The following is a 27625-nucleotide window of genomic DNA, read 5'->3' on the forward strand; positions in this document are numbered from 1 at the left end:
TAAATAATCACGACAGTTCAAATGAAAGGGAAAAAGATGAAAGAATACTTAGTTTCTCTGGAGGGTTTCAGATGGTCGTTCATATGTCCTTTTTGAATCCTTGCAAACCCCTTTTCAGTATGTATCAGGGGAGACCCTCAAAGTTCTTCTGATACAGGGATATGCCGTCAATGTCCAATTAAGTGTCTGGTGATGTTCCATGGGTCTCTCTCCTCTGTCCTTGTGCATGGATTTTTATGAACTCTCCCATGGGCATGAGACTTACTCCTGTCAGCCAATGGCAGCAGAGTCACTGTCAATCCTAGGGATTGGCCTCCAAGTGTTTTATGACCCCATCAAAGTTCAGTTCCTACAATGAGGATTATACTTAAGCTCGTATCTCCTTGATACATCGGCATATTTTTATACAGAATACATATTTGCGATCCTTATTTATTTACCTACAGAATGAGACCACACACGGTAATGCTGGGACCTGTAGTTCTTCTACCACCCATAGGTCAGCTACGGAATCACATCCTCTAGTCATATTTGATACCCAATTAACCACAATACTCTATAGAGCCTGGATCTGGTGTCAGAAAGGGCATAAGTTGATTCATAAATGAAATATGAAAGTGGACTGGTTTTATGCCCAGAGCTAATTAAGGGCTATTAGCTCTCCTCAAACCAGACCTGGAAATTAATGACGTCACGCTCCAGCCAGGCTTGACAGCGAGCTGATCTTATCTCATAGGACAGGATGAGCTGGGCCTGGTATAGCTTTTATGACCTTTTATTGCTGGCCTTACAGAGTAGTGGTAATAAAAGTGTCCATCTATATCATAGGTGACCCAGGCTTCAGAAAGATGAGAGTTCACAGTTTTTTTTTACATATGCCAGAAGCATATAAGATGGCTACCCAGAGGAATTATGTATGTATGCCGGCACACCTCCCTCTTTTAAAAGGTTGCCTGGGGAAATGGCCACAAGCCTATTCCACAGCAACCCAGCCGCCTCCGGCCGATTCTCCCTGCCGCGACAACCCGTCGGCATTTCCATGTAAACTACCTTTTCTGTGCTGCACGGTGAAGTTGTACTGCTGCAAAATCAGGCTCCATCTCAGCAGTTTCGCATTGTCTCCTGCGAGACGTGCCAACCAGCTGAGGGGATTGTGATCAGTGATCACTGTGAAATTGCGTCCATACAGGTAGTGTTGTAGCTTTTGCAGGGACCACACAATAGCTAAACACTCCTTCTCTATTGTGGAGTAGCTGGTCTCCCTGGCCAGTAACTTACGGCTCAGGTATAGTACAGGATGCTCCTCCCCGGCCTGGTTCACCTGACTCAGGACTGCACCCAGACCAAAGGCGGAAGCATCCGTGTGGACCACAAACTTCCGAGTGAAATCTGGGGCCTGAAGCACAGGAGCACTGGCTAGTGCATCCTTCAGGGCCTGGAAGCCTTGCTCGCATTCCGGCGTCCATGACACCATCCTGGGCAGCTTCTTCTTGGTCAAGTCTGTCAGAGGCTTGGCCAGGGCGCTATAGTTCGGGATGAACTTCCTATAGTACCCGGCCGTTCCCAAGAAAGACATGACCTGCTTCTTGGTGAGAGGTGTTGGCCATCTCGTAATGGCTTTCACCTTCTCTATTTCAGGCCTCAGTGTGCCTCCTCCTACTTTGTGGCCTAAGTAAGTGACCTCATTCATGCCCAGCTGGCACTTGCTAGGCTTAACAGTTAGTCCAGCCGCAGCAAGTTTGTCCAGTACTTGCGACAGGTGCACCAGATGCTCCTTCCACGTGGGGTTATACACGGCAATGTCGTCTAAATAGGCGACAGCACCTTCTTCTAGTCCTTCCAGCAAGTCATTCACAAGCCTTTGAAAGGTGGCTGGCGCATTCTTCATCCCAAACGGCATTACAGTAAATTCGTATAAGCCGAAAGGGGTGATGAAGGCCGACTTCTCCTGAGCCTCCGAGGTCAGGGGAATCTGCCAATACCCCCTGCTCAGGTCCATGATTGTCAGGTAGCTGGCTCCTGCCAACTTATCTAACAGTTCATCAATCCTGGGCATGGGGTAAGCATCCGAGGTTGTGATGGCATTCAAGAGGAAATTATATCACCAGTAGGTGATAAAAGACACAAGCGCTGGTGCACGGTAACAATTAGCTAGTCCTTGGAGTTTGCACTGTTACCTGGTGTCCGTCTGACTCACCAGGTAATGTGCTGCTAGGATGGTAAAGACAGTTAGTCAATGGTTAATGCTGCTGTAGTCCCTACCCTCAGTACCTTGCTCGTTCTTTGCTTCAAAGTGATCCCGCCGTCGGTACTCAGCTGTGCTGATTCTTCTAGGTTCCTTTTATATAGATGTTAGTATCCTTTTGGGATTGCGGCACTCTTCTTGTTCTCCCGTCAGACGACAGCGCGGCCCCGGCCGGAAGCACGCGCGGCGTGAGGGAGTTTGATCCGTTACCCGGGAAACCTGCCTGCGGTGACGTCACCTAGTACGAGTATAGTGGCCTCCGTAGGACAAAAGACCGTAACGACCGTGTGATGGCATTCAGTTTCCGATAATCCACACAGAACCTGGTTGTCTGATCTTTCTTCGGGACCAGAACCACCGGTGAGGCCCAAGCGCTGTGGGATTTCTGAATGACCCCGAGCTGCTTCATTTCCTCGATCTCCCTCCTGAGGTCTGCCTGGACCTCCATTGAGACACGGTAGGCGGACTGCTTTGTGGGAGCATGTGTGCCTGTGTCCACATGATGGACTGCAAGGTGTGTTCTCCCGGGTTTCCCTGTAAAAGTGCCACGGTGAGCCGTCAACACTTCTAAGAGCTGAGATCTCTGCTGGGACGAGAGTTGAGGGTTGAGGGTTAAGTCCACCTCCAACTCTCGAGTGTCAGCTAGCAGATCTAGTAGGGGGTCGGCCTCCTCCCTTTCGGGCAGGCTGCAAACCGGCATAACATGTGGCGTTCTCTCGTGATGCTCCTTGAGCATGTTGACGTGAAACGTCTTCTGTCTCCTACCTCCCTCTCCAAGGCCCACCACATAATTTACCTTACTCAGACATTTGACAATGGGGTACGGCCCTTCCCATGCAGCTTGCAGTTTGTTTTGCCGCATTGGCAGCAGGACATAGACCTTCTGCCCCTCCTGGTAGATTCTCTCTCGGGCAGTGCAGTTATACCACTGCTTCTGTTTGCTTTGGGCCTGCACCATATTCTCCTGTACCAGACCTACCAGCGACTCCATTTTGTCTCGGAACCTGAGGACATAGTCTACTACAGAGACTCTCTGATTAGGTCTAGGGGACCTCTTACTCGTCGACCATACAGGAGTTCGAAGGGCGAAAACCCGGTTGACTCCTGGGGAACGTCTCTGTAGGCAAATAGCAGGTGAGGTAGATATCGTTCCCAGTCCTTCCCTTGTGCCTCCACGAACGTCTTCAGCATCTGCTTCAAGGTCCCGTTGAAGCGCTCACAGAGGCCGTTTGTTTGTGGGTGGTAAAGGCTGGCTACGATATGGTTCACCTGTATTTTCCTACAGAGCCCCTGCATTAGTTCAGACATGAACTGAGGTCCTTGGTCGCTGAGAAGCTCAGCTGGGAACCCCACTCTCGTGAAGATCACCAGCAGGGCGTCTGCAACCTTGTCCGCCCTAATGGAGGATAACGCCACTGCTTCCGGGTAGCGCGTAGCGTAATTCACCAGGGTTAATATGAATCGTTTACCCGAACTGCTGGGGATGGCCAGTGGACCAATGATGTCCACGGCCATCCTCCTGAAGGGTTCATCAATTATCGGTAAGGGATTCAATGGAGCTCGGTGACGGTCTCCTGCTTTGCCAACTCGCTGACAGGTGTCGCAGGACCTGCAGTACTTGGCGACATCTGCCCCGAGGCCAGGCCAGAAAAAATTCTGCATCACCCGGGACTTTGTTTGGGTTATTCCCAGGTGACCAGCTAAGGGGATCTCATGAGCCACTTGCAGTAATTGTTCCCTGAACTGCACAGGTACAATGAGCTGCCTCTTGAGTGGCCCCACCCTACTGTCACTGTGGGAGATGTCCTCCTTATACAGTTTCCCATTGTCCCAACACACTCAGTATTTGTCTCCCTCAGTGGGAGGGCTGGCAGCTAACCCTCTTAGCTGCTCCAAGGTAGGGTCATCTCGCAGGGCCTGCTCAAAGGCGGCACTACAAGTCCCAGCCAGCTGTCCTGTGGCGAACAGGGACAGTGGCTGAGGCTCTGACGCGGTTAAGTCCACGGGGTCCGAACCGGTGGAAGGGGACACTTCCACTTGCTCTTCCCCAATGGAGCGTTCCGCTGCGGCTTTTGCAGCCCTGCGAGTGACGGGCAACACAGGCACAATAATGTCATCACATTTAACATTTGCACAACTTGAATCAGTTAAACACATGTCCGCTACCTGCGTACATACACCCGCCATCCCCTCTACATCTCCTGTCATAGGAGAACTGCTCCCACACACCCCACCTCCCACCTCCCGAAGTCCATCCCCAAGGTTATCTGATGTTACGCAAACATCCTTGCACAGTACCTCGGTATGTCCAGGGACCTCCATAGGGACGGGTGAGTCCTGTGTGCTTCCAGGGGGCACGTAGCACGAGACCAATCGTCCTAGGTCAGTGCCTAATAAAACATTTGTGGGGATCTCCGCAGAGACTCCCACCTCCCTTACTCCACTCCCAGCCCCCCAATCAAGGAAAACACGAGCTAGGGGAACATTAGGGCTCACCTCCCCAACTACCGTGATGGTGAGGCTTTTGCCGGGAATAAGGTCTGCGTCATCCACTAGTTCAGGCCGAACTAGTGTGACTTCGGCTCCTGTATCGCGGAAGCCTGTGGTGCACCGGTTGCCCACAGTAACCGACTGTAGGTTGTCTGCGGTGTGTCTTGCAGCTCCATTCACTAACAGCACAGATGATGGGTTGCGGGCAAGCTTGCCAGGGGGTGCTGTCTTCTTCTCCGGGCACGAGTGGCTGAGGTGTCCTGGCTTGCCGCACGCATAGCACTTGCGCGCGTCTGTCGGTGCTGGCTTGACTCCTTCCGGTCTTTGTGCAGGCCTGTGAAAGGGTCGCTGGACAGGAACCGACAAAGCTGGCCGGGAGGAAGAAGCAGATGAAGAGGTTCCTCCCAGACGGGACAGAGTGTCTTTGAATGCCCGAGTGCTGGGCATGGCGACGTATTCATCGGCTAGCTCGGCCGCCTCTCGCGCACTCTTCGGCTTGTGCTCACATACATATTTTTGCACATCTGTGGGGCAATTGGAGACAAACTGTTCTCGGACCATCAGATCCGCCGGGGACTGCTTGGTGTCCTCTGTGAGGGGATCAGACCACTGTTGGAAGGTGGTCTGCAACTTGCCCAGATGGTCCATAAAAGTATCTCCGGGCCCTCTCCGCAGGGACCGGAACCGTAAACGGTAAGTCTCTGGAGTCAGCTGGTACTTGACCAGAATAGCCTTTCTGATGACCGCGTAACTGGTACGCTCTGCTAATGGTAGTCCGACCAGGGCCTCCATAGCTTTGCCCTTCAGTGCGGACATTAGATGTCCCACCCACTGTGGCTCTGGTACCTGGTACTGCTGGCATGAGGTTTCAAAAGCATGCAGGAAAAGATCAATGTCACAGTTCTCAGACTCCATCACAGGCAGTTTTGGCTTGACCATCAGGGATGGGCCTGTGGATGTGGCATGCCGGTCGGACCCCTGAAGCTGTACTCGGGCCAGGTCCAGTTCATGCCTGCGGACAGCTTCCCGTTCTCGTTCTGCAGCCTTGCGCTCAGCCTTGCGCTCTGCAGCCTCGAGCTCAGCCTTACGCTCTGCACGATGTGCCTCCAGCAGCCGAAAATATAAGCCCGGGTTACTGAGTGTAACGGACCGTTTCAGCAGACAAGGGGTTAAAATCCGTTTAGGCGATATGCCCCTTTCCGAGAGACAGGCACAGCTACTGCAGAACACCAACCTCCCGAACTGGATACAAAATAGCACTCCAAACTGGAACCTCGCAAATAGCTGTCAGCAGACGAACAGGAAAAGCGTACAGTCAGCTTACACTCCTGGCAATCAGTCTCCAACAGCATACAGGGAATCCCCCCAATAACGAGACAAGGCTCCGTCTTGAGGGTCAGCAGTGGTCTGATGTGCTGGCACACCCAGCCTGGTTTTTATTACAGTTTTGCAAATACAGAACAGATACAACACATCCCCACAATGCATCATGGTTTCTTCCTCTCTGCCTGGGAGACAACCGAGGGCAATCCAATTATCTCTCAGGACAAAGGGAGGTCACCAATACACATGTGGAGACAACAGGACAGACATCACCATTTAAACACACAATGGTACACCCCCACAGCAAACACAGACATTTAACATATCCCCAGATAGCTCAAGTCTGAGTGCATATCATTAGGTGAATGGCACTCAGAATACACAAATACAATAATATTAGCTATCTGGGTGCCCTCACATAACATACAATTTAACCGAACGTATAATAACATAAAATACAATTCTACAGACAGATTTAAGCTGTGCGGCCGGTCTGTTTTCTCCTTTAAAGTTACCATGGGCCATAATCCTGAGGCAAGAGGCTTTTAAACAGCCCTCTCCAAAACCCAGTGGCGAGGTTGGTTTTGCCACACTGAGCATTAGTTGGTCCAGACCATTTTGGGATGGCATAGAGACAGAGTTATGTCCAGCTAGAGGACTGCAAGCCCCAGCAGGCTGTCCTCCTCCCAGTTCATCATCCTCATTCTGGAAGGGGTCACCTGGCTCAGGGGCCCCAGAGTCTCCTCCATTCTCTGAATCCTGCATGGATGACTCTTGACTCCTCCGTGCACATAACTCCTGGATGAGGACAGTCTTATTTTTCCCATATACTTGGATGCCTTTGTGCTCACACAGAGCTGTGATATCAGCCACGCTCAGGACGTCATAATTCACGGATTCGGACATTATTGCCAAATAAAAGATAGGACAGAAAACAAGAGAGAGGGGAGGGTACTGTCGTGAATTATTATTCTATCAAAACTAATGCACTGTGCTTCGTCTTCCAGAATTTTTCAATCCTTTAGTACAGAGTTATGGACATAACTTCATGCACTAATATTCTAAGCATACAGAATCCCGTAAGCTGCCACCAGAAAAATGTCACGAACTATGGATCCGATCGCTCCGGATCCCACAGCTGTGACGTAGTGGTCTGTGACGGAGTCTGCGCACACACAGAGACCTCACGTGACCGGGGTATTACCATTCGGCTAACACCCCCCAATACACTTCGGTAACTGCCACCACGTGGGTTCCCGGTCCACGAGCCGACTATCCGGGTCATTCACTATCACACAGATCAGTGGATGAACCGGATATCACTTACCGACCAACCGCAGTCAATCACCCCCAGCTACAATTCCTAAATGCAATTTAACTAACTACCTGGTAACGTCTCTTCAAAGGCAAGGTACGTTGTTCAGCAGCTTAGAATATGGAAGACTTGGCTATTTAGATTTTATAATCTTTAATAAGCGGTAAAAAGCAGTGCATACAAGTCTAATGAAAATGACTATAAATCTACAGAATAATAATAACAATATAAATAATCACGACAGTTCAAATGAAAGGGAAAAAGATGAAAGAATACTTAGTTTCTCTGGAGGGTTTCAGATGGTCGTTCATATGTCCTTTTTGAATCCTTGCAAACCCCTTTTCAGTATGTATCAGGGGAGACCCTCAAAGTTCTTCTGATACAGGGATATGCCGTCAATGTCCAATTAAGTGTCTGGTGATGTTCCATGGGTCTCTCTCCTCTGTCCTTGTGCATGGATTTTTATGAACTCTCCCATGGGCATGAGACTTACTCCTGTCAGCCAATGGCAGCAGAGTGACTGTCAATCCTAGGGATTGGCCTCCAAGTGTTTTATGACCCCATCAAAGTTCAGTTCCTACAATGAGGATTATACTTAAGCTCGTATCTCCTTGATACATCGGCATATTTTTATACTGAATACATATTTGCGATCCTTATTTATTTACCTACAGAATGAGACCACACACGGTAATGCTGGGACCTGTAGTTCTTCTACCACCCATAGGTCAGCTACGGAATCACATCCTCTAGTCATATTTGATACCTAATTAACCACAATACTCTATAGAGCCTGGATCTGGTGTCAGAAAGGGCATAAGTTGATTCATAAATGAAATATGAAAGTGGACTGGTTTTATGCCCAGAGCTAATTAAGGGCTATTAGCTCTCCTCAAACCAGACCTGGAAATTAATGACGTCACGCTCCAGCCAGGCTTGACAGCGAGCTGATCTTATCTCATAGGACAGGATGAGCTGGGCCTGGTATAGCTTTTATGACCTTTTATTGCTGGCCTTACAGAGTAGTGGTAATAAAAGTGTCCATCTATATCATAGGTGAACCAGGCTTCAGAAAGATGAGAGTTCACAGTTTTTTTTACATATGCCAGAAGCATATAAGATGGCTACCCAGAGGAATTATGTATGTATGCCGGCACAGCACCCTCCCCCCATGCCAAATTCTTGACCTATCTCCTTGAAGATTCTGGGCCCCAGTGCAAAATCTATAACAGAGCCCTCCCAGCATCCACTTTTCATAATACTGGTGTCTTCTGGTGTCTTTGGGCCCCCTCAGGCTCCTGGGCCCGGTAGCTACTGCTACATCCCTAATTATATGTTCTTGTTTTTTTAGCTTTTTCTTCAGAAAAGTTATTTTGATGAAAGATAACTTTGTAACCCCTTCACCCAATTTTTAAGTATCACAAGGTTTTATTGTATTATGGCAATTAAGGCTAAGTTAACATATGCATCATGAACAGCAGCAGCAGAACAGTCTGCCAGAGTTCCTTGATTCCGACAAAGGGCTGCGTACCTCTGGAACCTCATTGACTACAATGGGATTTGACAGATTTCGGACGGACAAAAATGTGTGCTTTGTCAGGCTGGTGGTGCGTGTCCCTATCTGGCTATGCCCAGAAATAGTAAAATACGGTAATCCATTTCCCCGCCAAATGAGGCTGCCATTGTTTATAACGCACATGTGAACATAGCCTAAGCTCTATCTTTGTGCCTTCTGAAAATCCTTTGGTTCTCTGGTAGAACAGCCTGACCCAGTCACTTCAAAATCCAGCACAATCTGAAAGTACCTATTATATATATATGCTTGGTATTGCAGCTCAGCCCCATTCACGTCAATGGGGCTGAGCTGCAACTAGGCCACATGATCATTTTATGGTGATGTCACATGGCCAAGTAAGAGGCCACAATATTTATCATGTGAACACCATAATGGGAAAAAATATATAAATAGGCAATTTGCTTTTTTTTTGTCATGTTTTTTTGTCAGCATATGATCATGCAAAGGAAAAAAAAATAAGGTTTTTAAAGTAGCAAAATATAATCGAAACAATATGTTTGGTATTACTGTAATCATATTGACCCACATAATAAGACTGTCATGTCATTGTTAGAGAACAGTAAACAATATAAACACCATGGTAGAATATTTTTTTTTTTTTTTACTCTACAATGAAAATTTTAAAAATGTAAAAAAGTTATGGCTCTTGGAAAGTGGGGAGGATATTTTTTTAATTTTTATTAGGCCTGTTCTTCATTTTTTCATTTAAATGCATTGCAAAGTTTAAAAAATGGTTATGAATGTAGGCATACCCTTTAATCATGTACGGTACTCCTATTCTTGTATTCACAGCATAATGTAATGTTATACCTTTTTCTAATACACTTTTTGTACTAATATCTCTGCTTGCTAAAAATCTGAATCTGCCCTGATTAGGTGATAGAAGCAAGGGACTTATTACAGTTATAGTACAGTTATCATAGTTGTGTCTTGTAGCAAGTAGGAAATTGTAGAACTGTTCCCCAAAGCGTATGGAAGAAGATAGCTTTAAAAGTGATGTGTTTAAAATTTTCTAGAAAGAAAGTGATGCGGTCCAACAAGTCTCCTTTGGCTACAGTTCAATGTATTTCATCAACTTTTTACTACCATCCAGCAAATGATTAAAACATCCTTTTGGCTGTGTATATTTGGCTTGGAAAAACATTTAGAAAAGGAAGGAATGTTAATGAATTTATATCATAACATCTTCTACTGATTTGATGAATCATGTTTAAAACAATGAGATGAAATCATCATACCTAGAAGAGCTCTTTTCACAGTTAGTGAATTAGCCATATTGAGGGTCTTTTTTATGTGTTGTAAAAGTTATTAAGAATAGTTAAAGGAAAAGTGTCACCACATTCTTGCAGATGAAGCCAACATACTGTAGATGTGACCTTGCCGGCTGAATGCAATGGACTTTGTCCCATCCTGATCGGTGACCCCAATTCTGAGAAACAAGCATTTTTCTTATATGCAAATATGTCCTTGGCGCAACGAGGGTGTGTCATGGATGGTGTTGCAGAAAGCTGGAACTTATAAATAAACATCTGACTGGCTTGATCCCAAACTAAGGAGCATATGGGTGAGCCCTATAAACCCCTAGAGCTCTCCCTGACTGCTATGCCCATGCAAAGGTCTTTATGGTAGACGATTGCATGTCCACGTACCTCATACTATGTGACACCTGAAAACCCTATAATAGTGGGGGGACACGACCACCGGCTCCCTGCACTTAATACGAACGGAGTCAGGGTCACCTAGAATCAAGCCAGCAAGGAAACACAAATAAAAGGAAACAGACTTATCTGAGGAATCAGCAGAAGCAGCCTTCAGCAGTGAACACAATCCAGGAAGAAGTATAAACCGCAAAGTGAGGCAGTATGGGAGGGAATATAAAGGGAGACAATTAGTGTACATAGGTGACAGCTGGGAGAAGGAAAGGAGATGACAAAGTGAAACCGAAAACAAAGAACTTCATGCAGGTAGAGAAGAACATTTAACAGACCTTCTCACAGAAGTGGCGGTGACAGGGTGTTATCGTTGCACCTGAACCTCCTCTCACTTCCTATGCTGGCTGCGCACCCCTTTCCCCCACTCAGAGTGACAGGGCCAGGCATGGAAATTTCACAACTGTGCATTTGCCTCTGAGATCAGCACATGCTGTACAGTACTGAAGCTCACTTGGGGGGGCAAGGGGGGGGGGGGAGTGCTGACTTGCTGACTAGGAATGAGCAAACTTGTGTTTCAAGTTCGACGTACAAGGTTCAGTTTATCTAAGAATACCATTTAGGATTCCGCTACCACGGACCATAATTTATGGTCCGTGGTAGCGGACTCCATAACGGAATTCTTAGATAACCCTAGGGAGCTGTCTCTGGGTGGTAGAATGTAACTACACCTCTCAAGAAAAATAAGCATCATTGACAGCCAAAATTTGCAAGAGACGGCAACAGATACAGCTGATTTCCAAGAGAGTACTCATGTGATTTGGTTATAAAATATTTTTTTCTTTTCAATTCATACATTGTTTGCTTTATGATACAATATAAAAGTGATATGACATAAGTGATATAACAATTTACTATGCTGTTTTTAATCCTAGAACTGCCCCAACAAACAGCAGGTCCTGACTGTCATCAAACAGATGCAACAGTTCCTAAAGGGTCAAGAAACAAGATTTGCAGAAGGAATTCGTATTATGAAAGGCAGACTTAATAATTTGCAAAACACGGTTAATAAAGGAGGTCCAGACCCACAGCCAGGTCAGTGCTTAACAATACTATAGGCAACAAATAATGTGTTGAATGGAAATGTAGCTGTACAGAATATGGTTGGCAACACTAGGGGCTGCAGAGTCAGCAGTCACACTAAGGTCTCGGTGCCTAAGGAGGCCTCTCACTGGTCTTGTATACTATATGCAAATGTAAGTGTGGGGTCCGTTTACAGATTCTGCTTAGGAGATTTGAGTAAGGACTGTGGACTGGTCAACCTGGTTTTATTTAAATGGGTTGTCTCATCAGAAATATTCTTCATTTTTCAAACCAGTACCTGTATCCAAATACTTTTGTAATTGTATGTACTAAATTTTTTTTAGCATAACCACTGAAATCTACCTGTATAGCGCCACCGGCTGTTTCTTTCCTATTTCTTTGACCTGCTCACTGAGATGGCCACACATGCTCAGTTTCATCCTTCAACTGCCTCCTGAGCTGTGATAGGGAGAGAGCTCCCGCTGAATGGACATGCCCCCTTGGCGGCTGCAGCAGAAAAGACACTCCCTGTCAGCGTGATATAAATATAGCAGAGCAATAAATGGGGAGATCTCTGGATCAGGTACAGGTCTGGTTCCAGCTTTGTTAGAAAGAGGTTGTTATGTATTGTAAAATGTTTGATTTTCATTTTTTTACTTTAGTCATGGGATAACCCCTTTAAAGAAACTTCATCTGTAGTAACAAGGCACTTTGGTTTATTGCTGCTTGTAGGGTCTAGTAGCAATCAACCAATGTGACAATTTTCTATTATTTTACCCTGAATGAGGTCACCCAGGTTTCATAAAAACTGGTAATTGTATCTCAAGATAATATCTTTTACTTATATATTAAAAAAAAAGAAGCTAATCACCATCTAATTCCATGCTGCTCCAGCACCACCCATTTGCAGTCCAAAGACCGTTGTCTGTTTTTGTTAGAAGGTGCTGTGACGTTCTTTATCGGCATTCTAGTCAATTACCTTGTAACGCTGCATGTCGGTATGGAATGGCATAGCTCTAGCCAATACAACAGAGACAAGTGAGGGATGGAGATCTCGTAGAGTTGGAACTGAATGGCACTGAGTCATCAGTAAGTAGAAATCATCCAACTACTAGATCATTAAGTTGATTAAAATAAATAAATATTATATATATATATATATATATATATACATATACACACACACACACACATACATACTTTAAGAAAATACTACTTTGCACTAATGAACGCCAGTGATTTTTTCTTACACATTTAACATATAAATCTGGCTGTGGCCAGTTGAGCCCCTACTGAAATCTCATCCATGCAGATGTCACATCTTGTGGCTGTCATTTTGAGGTGACATCTAGCATCATTATGTTTAATTTTGAAGCAAGGACTGGGTATAGGTAGGGGCGTAGCTGAAAGCTCATGGGCCCTGGTGCAAGAGTTCAGCTTGGGCCCCCATTCCCTCAGTGCTTTGTGGCCAAGGGCAGGAGAGCACATAGCCATCATGTTGCCTGAGGCAAAAATTGAAACAGAACTCCCCCATGCCAAATTCTTGACCTGACCCCTTCCCTCCAGCCAGAGGCGTAACGTAAACATTCTGGGCCCCAGTGGAAAATATATAACAGAGCCCTCCCAGCATGCACTTTCTATAATACCGCTGTCTTTAGGCCTCCTTTGTGTTACGACCAGAGGATGTGGATCCTCTGTGTCAGCTGATAGAGGACTGGAATTAGTCCAATATTGCTGACTGCTGACTCTCAGAGACAGAACCCTGGTGTCTGCACCTGTTACCTTGAATGCAGCTACCTGCAGTAGTGTGAACAGAGTCCAACAAAGGCAGAATAAAGGAACAGATGGTCTTTACTGGCAGACAGTATTCAAAAGTCACTTGACAGGTACAGGCAACACAAAGTTCAGAGCAATAGAGCATGCAGATATAAGCAGTCTCATAGGCAGCGCAGGGTCTGGATCCAGGCAGACTTACAGGAGGAGATGGACAGATGCGTAATCAAGCAGTGCAGATATAAGCGGTCTCGTTGTCAGGCAGTGCAGAGGTCTATAATCCAGGTGGTCCAATAAACAGACAGCAGGCAGATGCGTAGTCAAATGAAGCGGAGGTCAGAATCCAGGAAATCCAATAAACGGACACAGTGGAATGCTTCAGCGGGAGTCAAGAGGTACAACAACCACGCTTGGGCACTTCATGATGAGTGAAGCTGCCTTAAATACAAAATAGTCCCGCCTCCGGGTGGGGATGGTAATCAGGAACCAGCTGCCTACTCCTATAAGAAAGGGAGAGGTGCACGCGCGCGTGCTATAGCTCATCAGATGACACCTGGCAAAGAGGACGGATGCGGCGGTATGCTGGCGGGCACCTGCGTCTCCTACAAGGTAAGCCAGTACTGGGACCCATAGTGATGCAATGTGTAGACAGCGATCTGCCACCCTGCCGTGGAGATGCAGATCCCATACTGACAGTACCCCCCCTCTTACGCCCCCTCCTCCACACGGCTGACCTGGAGAGAAATTTCTTCAGCAACAGAGCGGCATGAATATTCTCAGCAGATTCCCATGACCTTTCTTCAGGCCCGTAGCCCTTCCAGTCCACCAAATAGAAGGTCTTACCTCTGATATTCCTCCTGTCTAGAATGTCCTTAACTTCAAACTCATCATCCATAGTGACAGGAGGAGGGTTCTGTGAAGTGCCTTTGCAAAACCTGTTAAAGACAGCTGGCTTAAGTAATGAAACATGAAATGAGTTGGGAATCCGCAAGGTAGCAGGTAGTTTGAGCTTGTAGGCAACAGGATTAATTTTCTTGATCACAGAAAAAGGTCCCAAGAATCGCGGAGCCAGTTTGTAAGAGGGAAGTCTGAGACGGATATTCTTAGAAGAAAGCCATACCTTGTCTCCAATGGCCAACTGAGGTGGAGGTCTGCGCCTCTTATCCGCAGACCTTTTCATCTGGTCCGCTGTTCTCCGAAGCGATACTTTAGTGTCAGACCAGAACCGAGACAGCTGCTCCAGACACGAATCTGCCGCAGGAACTCCAGAAGAAGGCCGCACGGGAAGAGGAACACTTGGATGTCGTCCATAGACCACAAAAAATGGAGATTTACCTGTGGCTTGGTTGACTCTATTGTTATGAGCAAATTCCGCCCAGGGAAGATGCTTCACCCAGTCATCCTGATGGGCATTGGTGAAATGTCGCAGGAAGCTGACCAATATTTGGTTCATGCGTTCCACCTGGCCATTAGACTGTGGATGATAGGCAGAAGAAAAGTCCAAAGAGACATTCAGAGACTTACATAAAGATCTCCATAACCGGGAGGTGAATTGTACTCCTCTATCCGAGACGATATGGAGGGGAAATCCATGAAGGCGGAAGATATGTAAAATGAATAGCTCAGCAAGACGAGGCAGACCTGGAAGCGGAATAAAGTGCGACATTTTAGAAAAGCGGTCAACGACAACCCAAATGACTGTACAGCCCTCAGAGACAGGTAAATCGGTTATGAAGTCCATACCAATATGCTGCCAGGGGACCTCAGGCACCGGAAGAGGCAATAATAAACCTGCAGGTTTCAGTCTGGGAGACTTATTCTGGGCACACAAGGTACAGGAAGCCACAAAGTCTACAATATCCGCAGTTATGGATGGCCACCAGTAATGTCTGGAGATGAGATTCAAGGTCCCCCGTTGACCTGGATGGCCGGCAATCTTGGATGCATGCCCCCACCGTAAAACCTTCCTTCGTTTAGATTCCAGAACAAAGATCTTACCTGGGGGAACCTTGGACAGGTTAACTGGAGCCACTGGGACTACTTTAGTTGGTTCAATGATAACTGGGGTTCGTCTTCTGAATCTGTGGTTTCAAAGGACCTGGAGAGAGCGTCCGCTTTGATGTTTTTGTCAGCAGACCGAAAATGCAATTGAAAATTAAATCGGGCAAAGAAGAGAGACCAACGGGCCTGACGAGGATTAAGTCATTGAGCTGTCTGCAAATAGGTGAGGTTCTTATGATCGGTGTAAATTATGACCGGTAGGCTAGAACCTTCCAGAAGATATCTCCATTCCTCTAGAGCCAACTTAATTGCTAGGAGTTCCCTGTCCCCAATAGAATAGTTTTTTTCGGCAGCGGAAAATAACTTAGAAAAAAAAACACAAGGAGACATACGACCTGAGGCATTCTTCTGTGACAGGACGGCCCCGGCTCCCACGGAGGATGCGTCCACCTCCAAGAAGAACTGTTTGTTGGGTTCTGGGCGTCTAAGGACTGGAGCTGAAGAAAAGGCTTGCTTGAGGGAGGAAAATGCGGTCTCTGCTTCAGGGGACCATAGTTTGGGATTGGCACCCTTCTTGGTCAGGCCAGAAATAGGAGCTGTCAGGGTAGAAAAATTACGGATGAATTGACGATAATAATTGGCAAAACCCAGGAACCTTTGTATTGCCTTCAGGCCGGAGGGACGGGGCCAGTCGAGCACTGCTGCCACCTTTCCAGGATCCATTTTGAGACCTTGATCCGAGATGATGTACCCCAGGAAGGGCAGGGACGACTTTTCAAAGACACACTTTTCCAATTTAGCGTACAGACTATTCTCTCGTAAGCGTTGTAAGACCATCTGCACATGCCTGCGATGAGTTCTGATGTCTCTGGAAAAAATAAGAATATCATCCAAATAGACAACAACACAAGAATAGAGCAGATCTCGAAAAATGTCATTGACAAACTCCTGGAAGACAGCAGGGGCATTACTGAGCCCGAAGGGCATCACAAGGTATTCATAGTGGCCATCCCTGGTATTAAAGGCTATCTTCCATTCGTCACCCTCACGAATCCGTATTAAATTATATGCCCCCCGCAAGTCCAGCTTAGAGAAGATCCGAGCCCCACGGAGTCTATCAAATAATTCAGAAATTAACGGTAAAGGGTATTTATTCTTGATGGTGATCTTATTCAGACCACGGTAGTCTATACAGGGGCGAAGAGACCCATCTTTCTTTTTCACAAAAAAGAATCCTGCCCCTGCAGGTGAGGAAGACTTCCTGATGAAACCCCTCTCAAGGTTCTCCTTAATGTAATCTGCTGTTGCCTGCGATTCAGCAGGAGACAGAGGATAAACACGACCCCGAGGAGGAGAAGTCCCAGATAGTAAATCAATTGGGCAGTCATAGGGGCGATGGGGAGGTAGTGTCTCAGCCTCTTTTTTATCGAACACATCCACAAAGGAATGATAGACCACCGGCAAGGCCTCCAGGTTTTTAGGGAGGGATATAGGGACCCTTCGTTGAATAGAACATAAGCACTTGCCTTGGCACAGCTGACCCCATTGAAGAACCTCTCCAGAGCGCCACTCGATTACTGGATTGTGCATCCTAAGCCAGGGCAACCCCAGCAAAAGGGAATGGGACAGTTCAGGGAGCACATATAGAGAAATCTTTTCAACATGTAACCACCCTACCTGCAGTTCCAACGGCTTAGTGATGAACCGGACTGGATCAGTCAGTACTTGTCCACTGACGGCAGTCACCAGCAGGGGATTTTTAAGCAGGCGTACAGGAATGTGGTATTGACTCACCATAGCTTGGTGTATGAAGTTCCCCGCAGACCCGGAATCCAAGGAAGCAGATATGGAGACCTTGATGCCCCCAAGAACCAGAGTCACAGGAATTTGGAGAGTGGAACAGTTTTCGCCTAGGGCCGCCTCTCCCAAAGACCCTAAGCATTGGAGTTTCCCGACTTCTGGGGACAGTTGCGGACACGGTGACCCGGACCACCACAGTAGAGGCAGAGTCCAGAAGACATGCGAAGACGACGTTCCTCATCCGAGAGCCGAATGGAATTCACCTGCATGGGTTCAGGATCCGAAAAGGAGGTGCGTAATGGAGGTTGAGACATATTAGACTTAAACAGTTGTTGTGGAAGTCTTTTTTCTCGACGGGCCTCCCGAAAACCGTATGTTGATTTTAATAGCCAGAGAGATTAGAGCCTCAAGGGAGGTAGGCACATCACGACCTGCAAGTTCATCCTTAATACGTCCCGACAAACCTTCCCAAAAGGCCGCCACCAAAGCCTCCTCATTCCACGAAACTTCAGACGCTAAGGTGCGGAACTGAATCGCATATTGGCCCACCGACCAGCTCCCTTGACGGACGTGCAGCAGAGAGGAGGCCGCAGAAGAAGCTCGACCTGGCTCCTTGAACACCCTCTTAAAAGAGCCCATAAATAGTGCCACATTATTGGTGATAGGACCAGATCTCTCCCATATTGGATTCGCCCAGGCCAGAGCCTCACCCTCGAGATGAGAGATAATGAAAGCCACTTTAGCGCGGTCTGATTGAAAGTGATGAGGAAGCAGTTCAAAGTGAATTGTACACTGGTTAAGAAATCCACGACAGGCTTTTGGGTTGCCGCTGTAACGGGGCGGAGCAGATAATCGTGGTCCGGAAACGCTTGGCAGTGCTGCAGCCGCAACAGGGACAGCAGGAGCAGTAGGGGCCTGTGCAGACTGTGCTGTAGCAAGGGAGTCCAGGCGAGCAGCTACATGCTGCAAGTAATTTATCACTTGTTTCTGGGTGGTACGCTGTTGTTCAAGTTCATGTAGTACTTCAGACATTCCTGGTTTAGAGCCAGCGGGATCCATGGCCCAAGCGTACTGTTACGACCAGAGGATGTGGATCCTCTGTGTCAGCTGATAGAGGACTGGAATTAGTCCAATATTGCTGACTGCTGACTCTGAGACAGGACCCTGGTGTCTTGAATGCAGCTACCTGCAGTAGTGTGAACAGAGTCCAACAAAGGCAGAATAAAGGAACAGATGGTCTTTACTGGCAGACAGTATTCAAAAGTCACTTGACAGGTACAGGCAACACAAAGTTCAGAGCAATATAGCATGCAGATATAAGCAGTCTCATAGGCAGCGCAGGGTCTGGATCCAGGCAGACTTACAGGAGGAGATGGACAGATGTGTAATCAGGCAGTGCAGATATAAGCGGTCTCGTTGTCAGGCAGTGCAGAGGTCTATAAACCAGGTGGTCCAATAAACAGACAGCAGGCAGATGCGTAGTCAAATGAAGCGGAGGTCAGAATCCAGGAAATCCAATAAACGGACACAGTGGAATGCTTCAGCGGGAGTCAAGAGGTACAACAACCACGCTTGGGCACTTCATGATGAGTGAAGCTGCCTTAAATACAAAATAGTCCCGCCTCCGGGTGGGGATGGTAATCAGGAACCAGCTGCCTACTCCTATAAGAAAGGGAGAGGTGCGCGCGCGCGTGCTATAGCTCATCAGATGACACCTGGCAAAGAGGACGGATGCGGCGGTATGCTGGCGGGCACCTGCGTCTCCTACAAGGTAAGCCAGTACTGGGACCCATAGTGATGCAATGTGTAGACAGCGATCTGCCACCCTGCCGTGGAGATGCAGATCCCATACTGACACTTTGCACCCCCTATAGTTATGCCGCTGGGTATAGGGCAGAATCAGTAAGGTAAAAATATTAAAATTTCTCCATTCTGTACAACTCCTTTAAGGAGCTGGCCAGCTAGAAGGAGCCAATTTCTGTTTGACTGTACAGATCCTTATTAAGAAACATTAAACCAGTACATCCTGTTTCAAATGCTGAGATAGAATGTCATCCAAGCTCGTTGGAATATAGACCAGAGACTATTTGTCTGTTTGCCTTCCGAACAATCTTGAAGCTGTTAATAATCCAATAAAAATGTTTTAATATAATATTTGTGTGTCTTATGCTATCTACTCAGAAGAGTCTGTAGAGTGACCTTCCAGCTCACTATAATACGTCCAAATTACAGAAAGTGATTCAATGACCTGAAAAGCTACATTATACTCCGTTAGTTGAGAATGAATGCTAACATTAAGAGACTTTATGACACACAAAGCCAAATCTTAAAATTTTTGTTTAATGGTAACCTTCATGAAGATGACCACTTTTCAGAGAGTGCCATTATAACCACCACATGCAGAAAATTATATATATATATATATATATATATATATATATATACCAAAATAAAAGCAGCACAGCAGCATCAAATACACAGAAGATATCTTATTGCTTTGTATTTTTTTTCAGTCTCTTGTCCTCCACTGGAAGCTCCTGAGAATGGCAGAAAATTTGGTTCCAAATATCTTGCAGATCATGAGGTCCATTACACATGTGATCCTGGATACCAGCTCATTGGGACAAGCAGCAGACTGTGTCAGCAGAATGGAAGCTGGACGGACAATGCCCCACATTGCAAAGGTTTTTATGATGAGAATGTTAATGCTTCATTTAGGACTGGAAAAGTGAATAGCAAAATAGCAAAGAACTGCAGAATTAATTTATATTTCCCTTTTTGGTATTACTGAGCACCCAAAATAAAATAATTAGATTTTTGCATCATACGATAGTGTGCAGAAGAGCATCAGTATTTTGAATCAGCTCTTCACATTAATAGTGGCGTTTAATATGTAGAATTATCATAAGGGGGGTCTTGTCATCCAAGAAGTACAGAAATTCTATTGTGTTACAGCAATGTATTTCATGGTCAGACTGGTTCCTTCACCAGACATTTTCATCTACACGTCACAAGTCGCTGACCCCATATGGAATTTACACAGTGATGAGGAAGAAGACCTTACTCTTTCCCAGTGTTGTGCCTTTGTTTGCACTTCTGGAATTTATTTTCACTAATTTTGCTCAGTGTTTGGTTGAAACAACTACAATCTAATAGTCTCATTCTTATTACGGCTGCCATCTTTGTTCTTATATACTGCTTACCGGATCTTATTAGCAACTCTTATTACCACTGCATTTTAGCATAACAAAGCCCTAAAAAAATTCAGCAAAAAAAAAAAAAACATACAGGTGACCTTTCTACCAGACAAATAATGCTACATGCAGTGATATTTTATACTGCCTTTTGGCTGTAAACTGCAATGGAGGCTCCTGAGGGAACCTGCCCCTAGTGAAAAACATATGTCTTATATAAACTGGCCTGGTTGTTGTTAAGTTTTAATTTTAGTGTGTTTTCTATTCTTCACTGATTGTCATATCTGTTTATTTGGACTAATTCAAACAGCATTGTGTATTTAGTTTTTCTTTATACTTTTCTATAAAGTATTCATATTTATGTGATTCTTCCATGTTTTATAACTGGCAATATGAACTTTTTAACCCCGTCCTGACCCCCCCCCAACATAAATTTACATCAGCGGTCGGGCATTTAAATATGGAGCCCACTCGCAAACGGCCATAGCCACTGGGTGCTTGCTGTTTTAAACAGCAGGCACCTGGGACTAACGTATGCGATCGACAATAATGTTGATCGCATACATTTAGCTCCTCACATGCCATGGTCAAATGCGCACGTTCCCAGCCATATACCGACTTCCCCCTGGTTAGGATCAGGGGAGCTGGATGTAGTATTCAGCTTCCTCTTTACTCAGGAGTGGTACACGGTTGCCACACATCAGCTCCATAGGAACTTAGGGGGTCATTTATTAAAGGGTTTGGCCACTTTCTGGCTGCTGCTGACTAATGTAACTGTTGATATTCTGTGCCGTATACTATATTTCATAAGATATTCTCCCTTGTTGGCCAAGTCTTTTGTGCTGTCCACACAGAGGTCCTGTCCATAAAATGGCTGCTGATGCAGAGTCATGTGGCCAATAAAATCACTCAAATATAGTACACCTACACTAAACTCTCAACAGGGTAAGTACAGATGGTAAATGCAATGTATGTGAGTGGAGAAGTCTGAGTGCCATGTATAGAGTTATTTTTGCTAGACACTTGACCCTCCATCATTAGCCATTTTATGGACTGTATCTCTATGCAGACAGCATACAAAATTTGCCTAACAAGGGGGTATCACTGATAAAATATAGAAAATGGCAGATTTCTATATTAGTAAGTGGCTTATAGCCATCTTACATACATATTGGTTAAAAGTAGCCAGAAAGTGGCCAACCGCTTTAAGCTGAAATACGCTTATATTACGCGTACTTCAGGCATAGATTGTGGCGCAAAAGATAGTTCGGTAGTTGCGCCGCAATCTGCGACTTCTCCTTGCTGTCTTACATTTAGGAAGCTGTTTTACATTTAGAACTGGTGGAGGAACCACCGCCAGCTTAGGGGTTTATAAAGACCAGAGTAAAAAAATGACTGTCTTAATAAATGTGACTCTTAGTGTCATTCTCATAAACTCCAACGCTAATGCATTGAAGTCTATGAGAAAATCAATCTAATGATTGCTTGTTATAGTTCCGTAGGGGAACTATTAAAAAGTGAAAAAAAATAAACCAAAAAAATAAATAAAAAAAATACATTTTCAAGTCACTCCCCTTTCCCCAAAATAAAAATACATAAATAATTTAAAAAAAAATTAACATCATGGGCAGCCCGTACTATTAAAATATTTATCCTATACGGCAAATGGCGAAAAGGAAAGAAATGGAATAAAAAGTTGAAATGCAGTTTTTTGGTCGCTTCAACTCCCACAAAAATTTAATAAAGAGTGATCAAAAAGTCTTACACAACCCAGCATGGGTATCAATGAAGGAAATCAATGAAAAGTACAGATCATCCTGCAAAAAAATTAGTCCTCACACAGCTCCGTACACATAAAAATAAAAAGGTTATGGGGGTCAGAATATGTCTTTTTTCCAAACGTTATTTTTTTTTTTCAGTATTGAAAAGCAAGAAAAACTATACATATGTCACAGTTCTTGTTTTACCAAATAGGAAATGGTGTAAACCCCCCCCCCCCCCCATAAAACTGTGGCAGAATGATGTTTTTTTATAATTTCACCCTATTTGGAATATTTTTCTTGCTTTCCACCACATTATATGCAACATTAAATGGTGGCATTCGAAAGTGCATATTGTCCCTGCACAAAACAAGCCCCCATACTGCTATATGAATGAAAAAATAAAAAGTTATGACTTTGGGAGGGCTGGGAATAAAAAACAAAAACTAAAAACTGAAAATCACCCGGTCTTGAAAGGGTTAAAGGGGATTGTTTATCTACAGTATTAAACTAGGTGGACACCCCAATAACAGTAGAACAAGAAAGGTTATTCACCCCAATTCTTGAATCAAGGCCTAATAGATATATTTATATAGCGCCACCATATTCCACAGCGCTTTACAAATTCAGGGGGTTCATGTACAAAACAAAAGACATCACAACATAAATGGCATATTATACATACATCTGAGACACTAGGATTTAGGGACCTGCTCGCAAGAGCTTGCAATCTATGAACAATAACAGCAGAGTTAGACAGGTGACTCTCCCCAGTTTGAGAATCAAGGTCTGATACAATTGTTTATCTATTAAACAAGGTGGACACCCCAATAACAGTAGAATGAGACAGGTTATTCACCCCAATTTGAGAATAAAGGCCTAATAGAATTGCTTATCTATTAATTTGTTTATCTAATCAAAACATTTTTGAGGGGGTCTTTCAATTTAATTAAGCAGCATATATACGTGATTACTGCAGCAATACCCACGGTGTGGCAGCAATCTAACTGTGTTAAGTTGAAATTGAGGGCAAGTCAAAAAAAATTGTGGATCGCTAAATGTAGTTAAATGTAGTTAAATATATATATATATATATATATATATATATACACACACACACACACACACAGTATCTCACAAAAGTGAGTGAGTACACCCCTCATATTTTTGTAAATATTTTATAATATCTTTTCATGGGACAACACTGACGATTTGACACTTTGATACAATGTAAAGTAGCCAGTGTACAGCTTGTATAACAGTGCAAATTTACTAACTCAACACTTAGCCACCGATGTCTAAACTTCTGGCAACAAAAGTGAGTACACCCCTATGTGAAAATGGCCAAACTGAGCCCAATTAGCCATTTTTCCTCCCTGGTGTCACGTGACTCGTTAGTGTTACATGGTCTCAGTTGTGAATGGGGAGCAGGTGTGTTATACAGATGTAGCAGGGTTAGCACTCGAGCTCTTAACTCAAATTTCTTAACTCATCGCATTATCTTGAGACAAAAGCCATTGAAGCTATTTGCTTAGATTAGATAACACAACTCAGAAATCTCAGAAAACAGGAGTGTTAACTCTACTCCATCCGTATTTGGTGTTATCGCTCTCACATTCTCTCATACTGGTCACTGGAGTTCAACATGGCACCTCATGGCAAAGAACTCTGAGGATCTGAAAAAAAGAATTGTTGCTCTACATAAAGATGGCCTAGGATACAAGAAGATTGCCAACACCCTGAAACTGAGCTGCAGCACCGTGGCCAAGACCATACAGAGGTTTAACAGGTCAGGTTCAGAACAGGCCTCGCCAAGGTCGACCAAATAAGTTGAGTGCACATGCTCAGTGTCATATCCATAGGTTGTCTTTTCAAAATAGACGCATGAGTGCTGCCAGCATTGCTGCAGAGGTTAAAGGGGTCAGCCTGTCAGTTCTCAGACCATACGCCGCACAATTCATCAAATTGGTCTGCATGGCTGTCATCCCAGAAGGAAGCCTCTTCTAAAGATGATGCACAAGAAAGCCCACAAACAGTTTGCTGAAGACAAGCAGACTATGGACAGATGGTATCAAGCGTGTGTGGCGGCAACCAGGTGAGGAGTACAAAGACAAGTGTTTCTTGCCTACTGTCAAGCATGGTGGTGGGAATGTCATAGTTTGGGGCTGCATGAGTGCTACCGGCTGTGGGGAGCTATAGTTCATTGAAGGGACCATTAATGCCAACCTGTACTGTAAAATACTGAAGCAGAGCATGATCCCCTCTTTTTGGAAACTGGGCCGCAGAGCAGTATTCCAACATGATAACAACCCCAAACACCTCCAAGACGACTACTGCCGTACTAAATAAACTGAGGATAAAAGGTGCTGTACTGACCAAGCATGTCTCCAGACCTAAACCCTATTGAGAATCTGTGGGGCATCCTCAAATGGAAGGTGGAGGAGCGGAAGGTCTCTAACATCCACCAACTCTGTGATGTTGTCATGGAGGAGTGGAAGAGGATTTCAGTGGCAACCTGTTAAGCTCTAGTGAACTCTATGCCCTAGGGAGTTAAGGCAGTGCTGGAAAATATTTACATTTGGGCACAATTTGCCCATGTTTAACTTAGGGTGGTACTCACTTTTGTTGCCAGCGGTTTAGACATCAATGGCTATGTGTTGAGTTATTTTGAGGGCAAACCAAATTTACACTGTTATGCAAGCTGTACACTGACTACTTTACATTGTATCAAAATGTCAGATCTTCAGTGTTGTCCCATGAAAAGATATAATAAAATATTTAAATAAGAAATTGAGCCTCAAGCTGCAGTCACCCATTTACGTATATTAAGTTTCAAAGCGGTCACAATTAAAATTTTTGGGGAGTTGTTTAGTTTAACTAAACCAGCATATAGGTGATCAACACCAATACACAGGCCAGCACACAAAAGTACAGATCCAGCCGAGCTAAACTTGATGGTTAACACGTTGAGTAGAAAATGGCACAAAAAGGTTAGTAGAGTTAACACGTCTCATAAATCATGTGTTATCTAAACTAAATGAGTTAAGTAAACACCTTTACTTGCTTTTCATTGGCTTTTGTCTCTAGATAACGATGAGTTAAGAAATTTGAGTTAAGAGTTTGAGTGCTAACCCTGTTACATCTGTATTTTAATGGCTTTTGTCACAAGATGGCATGATATAACACTGTAATGTGTTATCAGAGTCAATTTTAGCTTGGCTACATCTGTAGCTGTGAAGGATAACAAATATAGACCTCAGTTTCCCTATATTCACACATTTTTAATCATGTATTTTTTTTTGGGGGGGGGGGGGGTCATTGATTGTATTCAAACTAGCAGCATTTATACGGGATTACTACACTAATACACAGGCAAGTACACAACATTATTTGTAATAATGGCACCTGTAGCCACGGCATTGCTAGTGGGGGCAGCAACTGAGGCAGTTAGGGAAAACGCAGAGGACGGGAGGGTGGATCAGGAGTCCACCATGATATATAAAAGTCTGATAAAATCAACAGTGAGGGTGAGGACTCTGATGATGATTGTGTGCTGGACAGGACCTGGGATTCGGATGGGGGGGGCTAAGGAGGAGTCAATATCAGTGAATACGGGTGGTGGCCGCAGCAATAAACAGCAGAGGCCACATACCTCTCAAAGAAAAGCCACAGCCACATCTGCTTCGGGATCTGGTGATGCTGCTGACACTGAGTGGGTTAGGCCTAAAATGTGCCAGAGCTAAGCCCAGCTTGACTACCTGTAGCTGTACTCCACAGTGATCACCTGGAGCAGCTGTTGCAGGCAGGGACAGTACAGGTCTTTCATGGCCCACTGGGTCAATGTTTTTTCCGGCAGTGGAGAGGATGCACCCCAGCAACATGGCCAGGTCTTTTTGACCCCCTCCCACCATATCATGGGGCTGGCTCCCACAGCAGGAGGTTCATCTGCCTCCTCTACCTACTCCTCCATGGATGTGGTCCTGTCCCCAACATCAGCAGATCACAGCAATTTTAAAAAAATTGGGAGTTGTTAACACAATTAAAAAATTTTAAATATTTTTTGTGGAGGGGGGGGGGTTAAATTTCATGAGGCAGCATATGTACGTGATATAGAAAATTTCTCACACTCCAGGTAGGCTGGAGGCGATCAATAGACCTCTCTTTGCTACCGGTGCCCCATCTTGCAACTCTTGCTGTCTGCATGTCTGCCTACCTACCATCACGTTGTGCACGGCTTCTTCGGCCTGCATCATGCCACTTATACCACTTGCCAACCATGACATTACCCAAAGACACTTATTAACTAATTTATTTTTTCTCATAACACTGTGTGTGTTTAAACATCATCTGCCCCCTGCTAAGGGACAATTTTTGGAAGCTTAAGAATATGAAAAAGCATGAGACATGTGCCTTTGCAGTATTTTTTTTAAATGCACTGTATGTTAATGCTGTTAAATTTGCGTTTACCCATAGCTATGTATGTCAGAGTCACTGAGACATCATTTACTATTGCTGTCATTGCGTTCCTGAGCTTGGGGGCAGGTTAGGGAAAAAATAATTGCGATTAAAAAAAATGAAGAGATAAACACATTTTCCTAAAAATTATGAGTCCTAGGAGGGTAGAGGGGGCTATTTCACAAATTTCAGGGCAACTGGATCAACTCCAGCCCGACTCGATTTGGGGCAAAACCGAATGTTTTCAAAAATTCCGCGAACCGGGCCTAAAATTAATCTCGACTGGTTCACTAATTGATCCTTTGCAGAAATATTTAGTTTGAAAAAAAATCCTGGAAAATAAAAGTTCCATTTTAATGTTGATACATTTCATAGGTATATACTAAGAATTGTATCCATAGCCATTGTACAGGAGACAAGAGCCTTAGTCACTTCTGTATAGGAGAAATCAGCAGTAGAGGCTGGATTTTCAGCTACTAAACAGCATTGCTATTTCTTTAATATCTCCTTTATGATAAGAGCTACATATATCTGCAAAGTTATAAGTAAAAAATATATACAATTACAATAAATGCCTTTTTTGTAATATACATTCTGTTAAATATGACAAAACAATATTTGCATCCCTTGAATCATAATAATTTGGATAATGTAGTGAGGCAATTCTTGATAATCCTGAGGGAAGCTCAGGAATTCAGGTTGACACTGTGGCAATGGCATGCCTAGGGTGGGTACTTTCTCTGGCACCCCCCTTCCCCCCAATACCATAAGAAACTTTATTTTGGCATTTAAATATACTGAAATATGCATTATGTTATGAAATACATTTTTTATCGCTAGTAAATAAAAAATAAGAAAATTGCAAGTAATTGAAAATTTAAGTGCGTTTTATGATTAGAATTAACCTTCAATGCATATTCATATTCAATTGAAAGTAAAGCCAGATTTGTCAATCTTGTCT

General features: G+C 44.7%; 1 protein-coding gene across 2 annotated transcripts in view; it reads left to right on the plus strand.

Annotated features, from left to right (window-relative positions):
* Positions 1–27625, plus strand: part of FBLN7 (fibulin 7) — a 170847-nt gene that overhangs the window by 111987 nt on the left and 31235 nt on the right. For both annotated transcript variants that reach the window (XM_044290632.1, XM_044290633.1), the window contains exons 2-3: positions 11534–11693; positions 19769–19939. In XM_044290632.1, coding sequence (XP_044146567.1) covers positions 11534–11693; positions 19769–19939 — 331 coding nt within the window. The remainder of the gene's footprint in view (positions 1–11533; positions 11694–19768; positions 19940–27625) is intronic.

Source organism: Bufo gargarizans, chromosome 4 (genome assembly GCF_014858855.1).
Source record: "Bufo gargarizans isolate SCDJY-AF-19 chromosome 4, ASM1485885v1, whole genome shotgun sequence".
Classification (NCBI taxonomy): domain Eukaryota; kingdom Metazoa; phylum Chordata; class Amphibia; order Anura; family Bufonidae; genus Bufo; species Bufo gargarizans.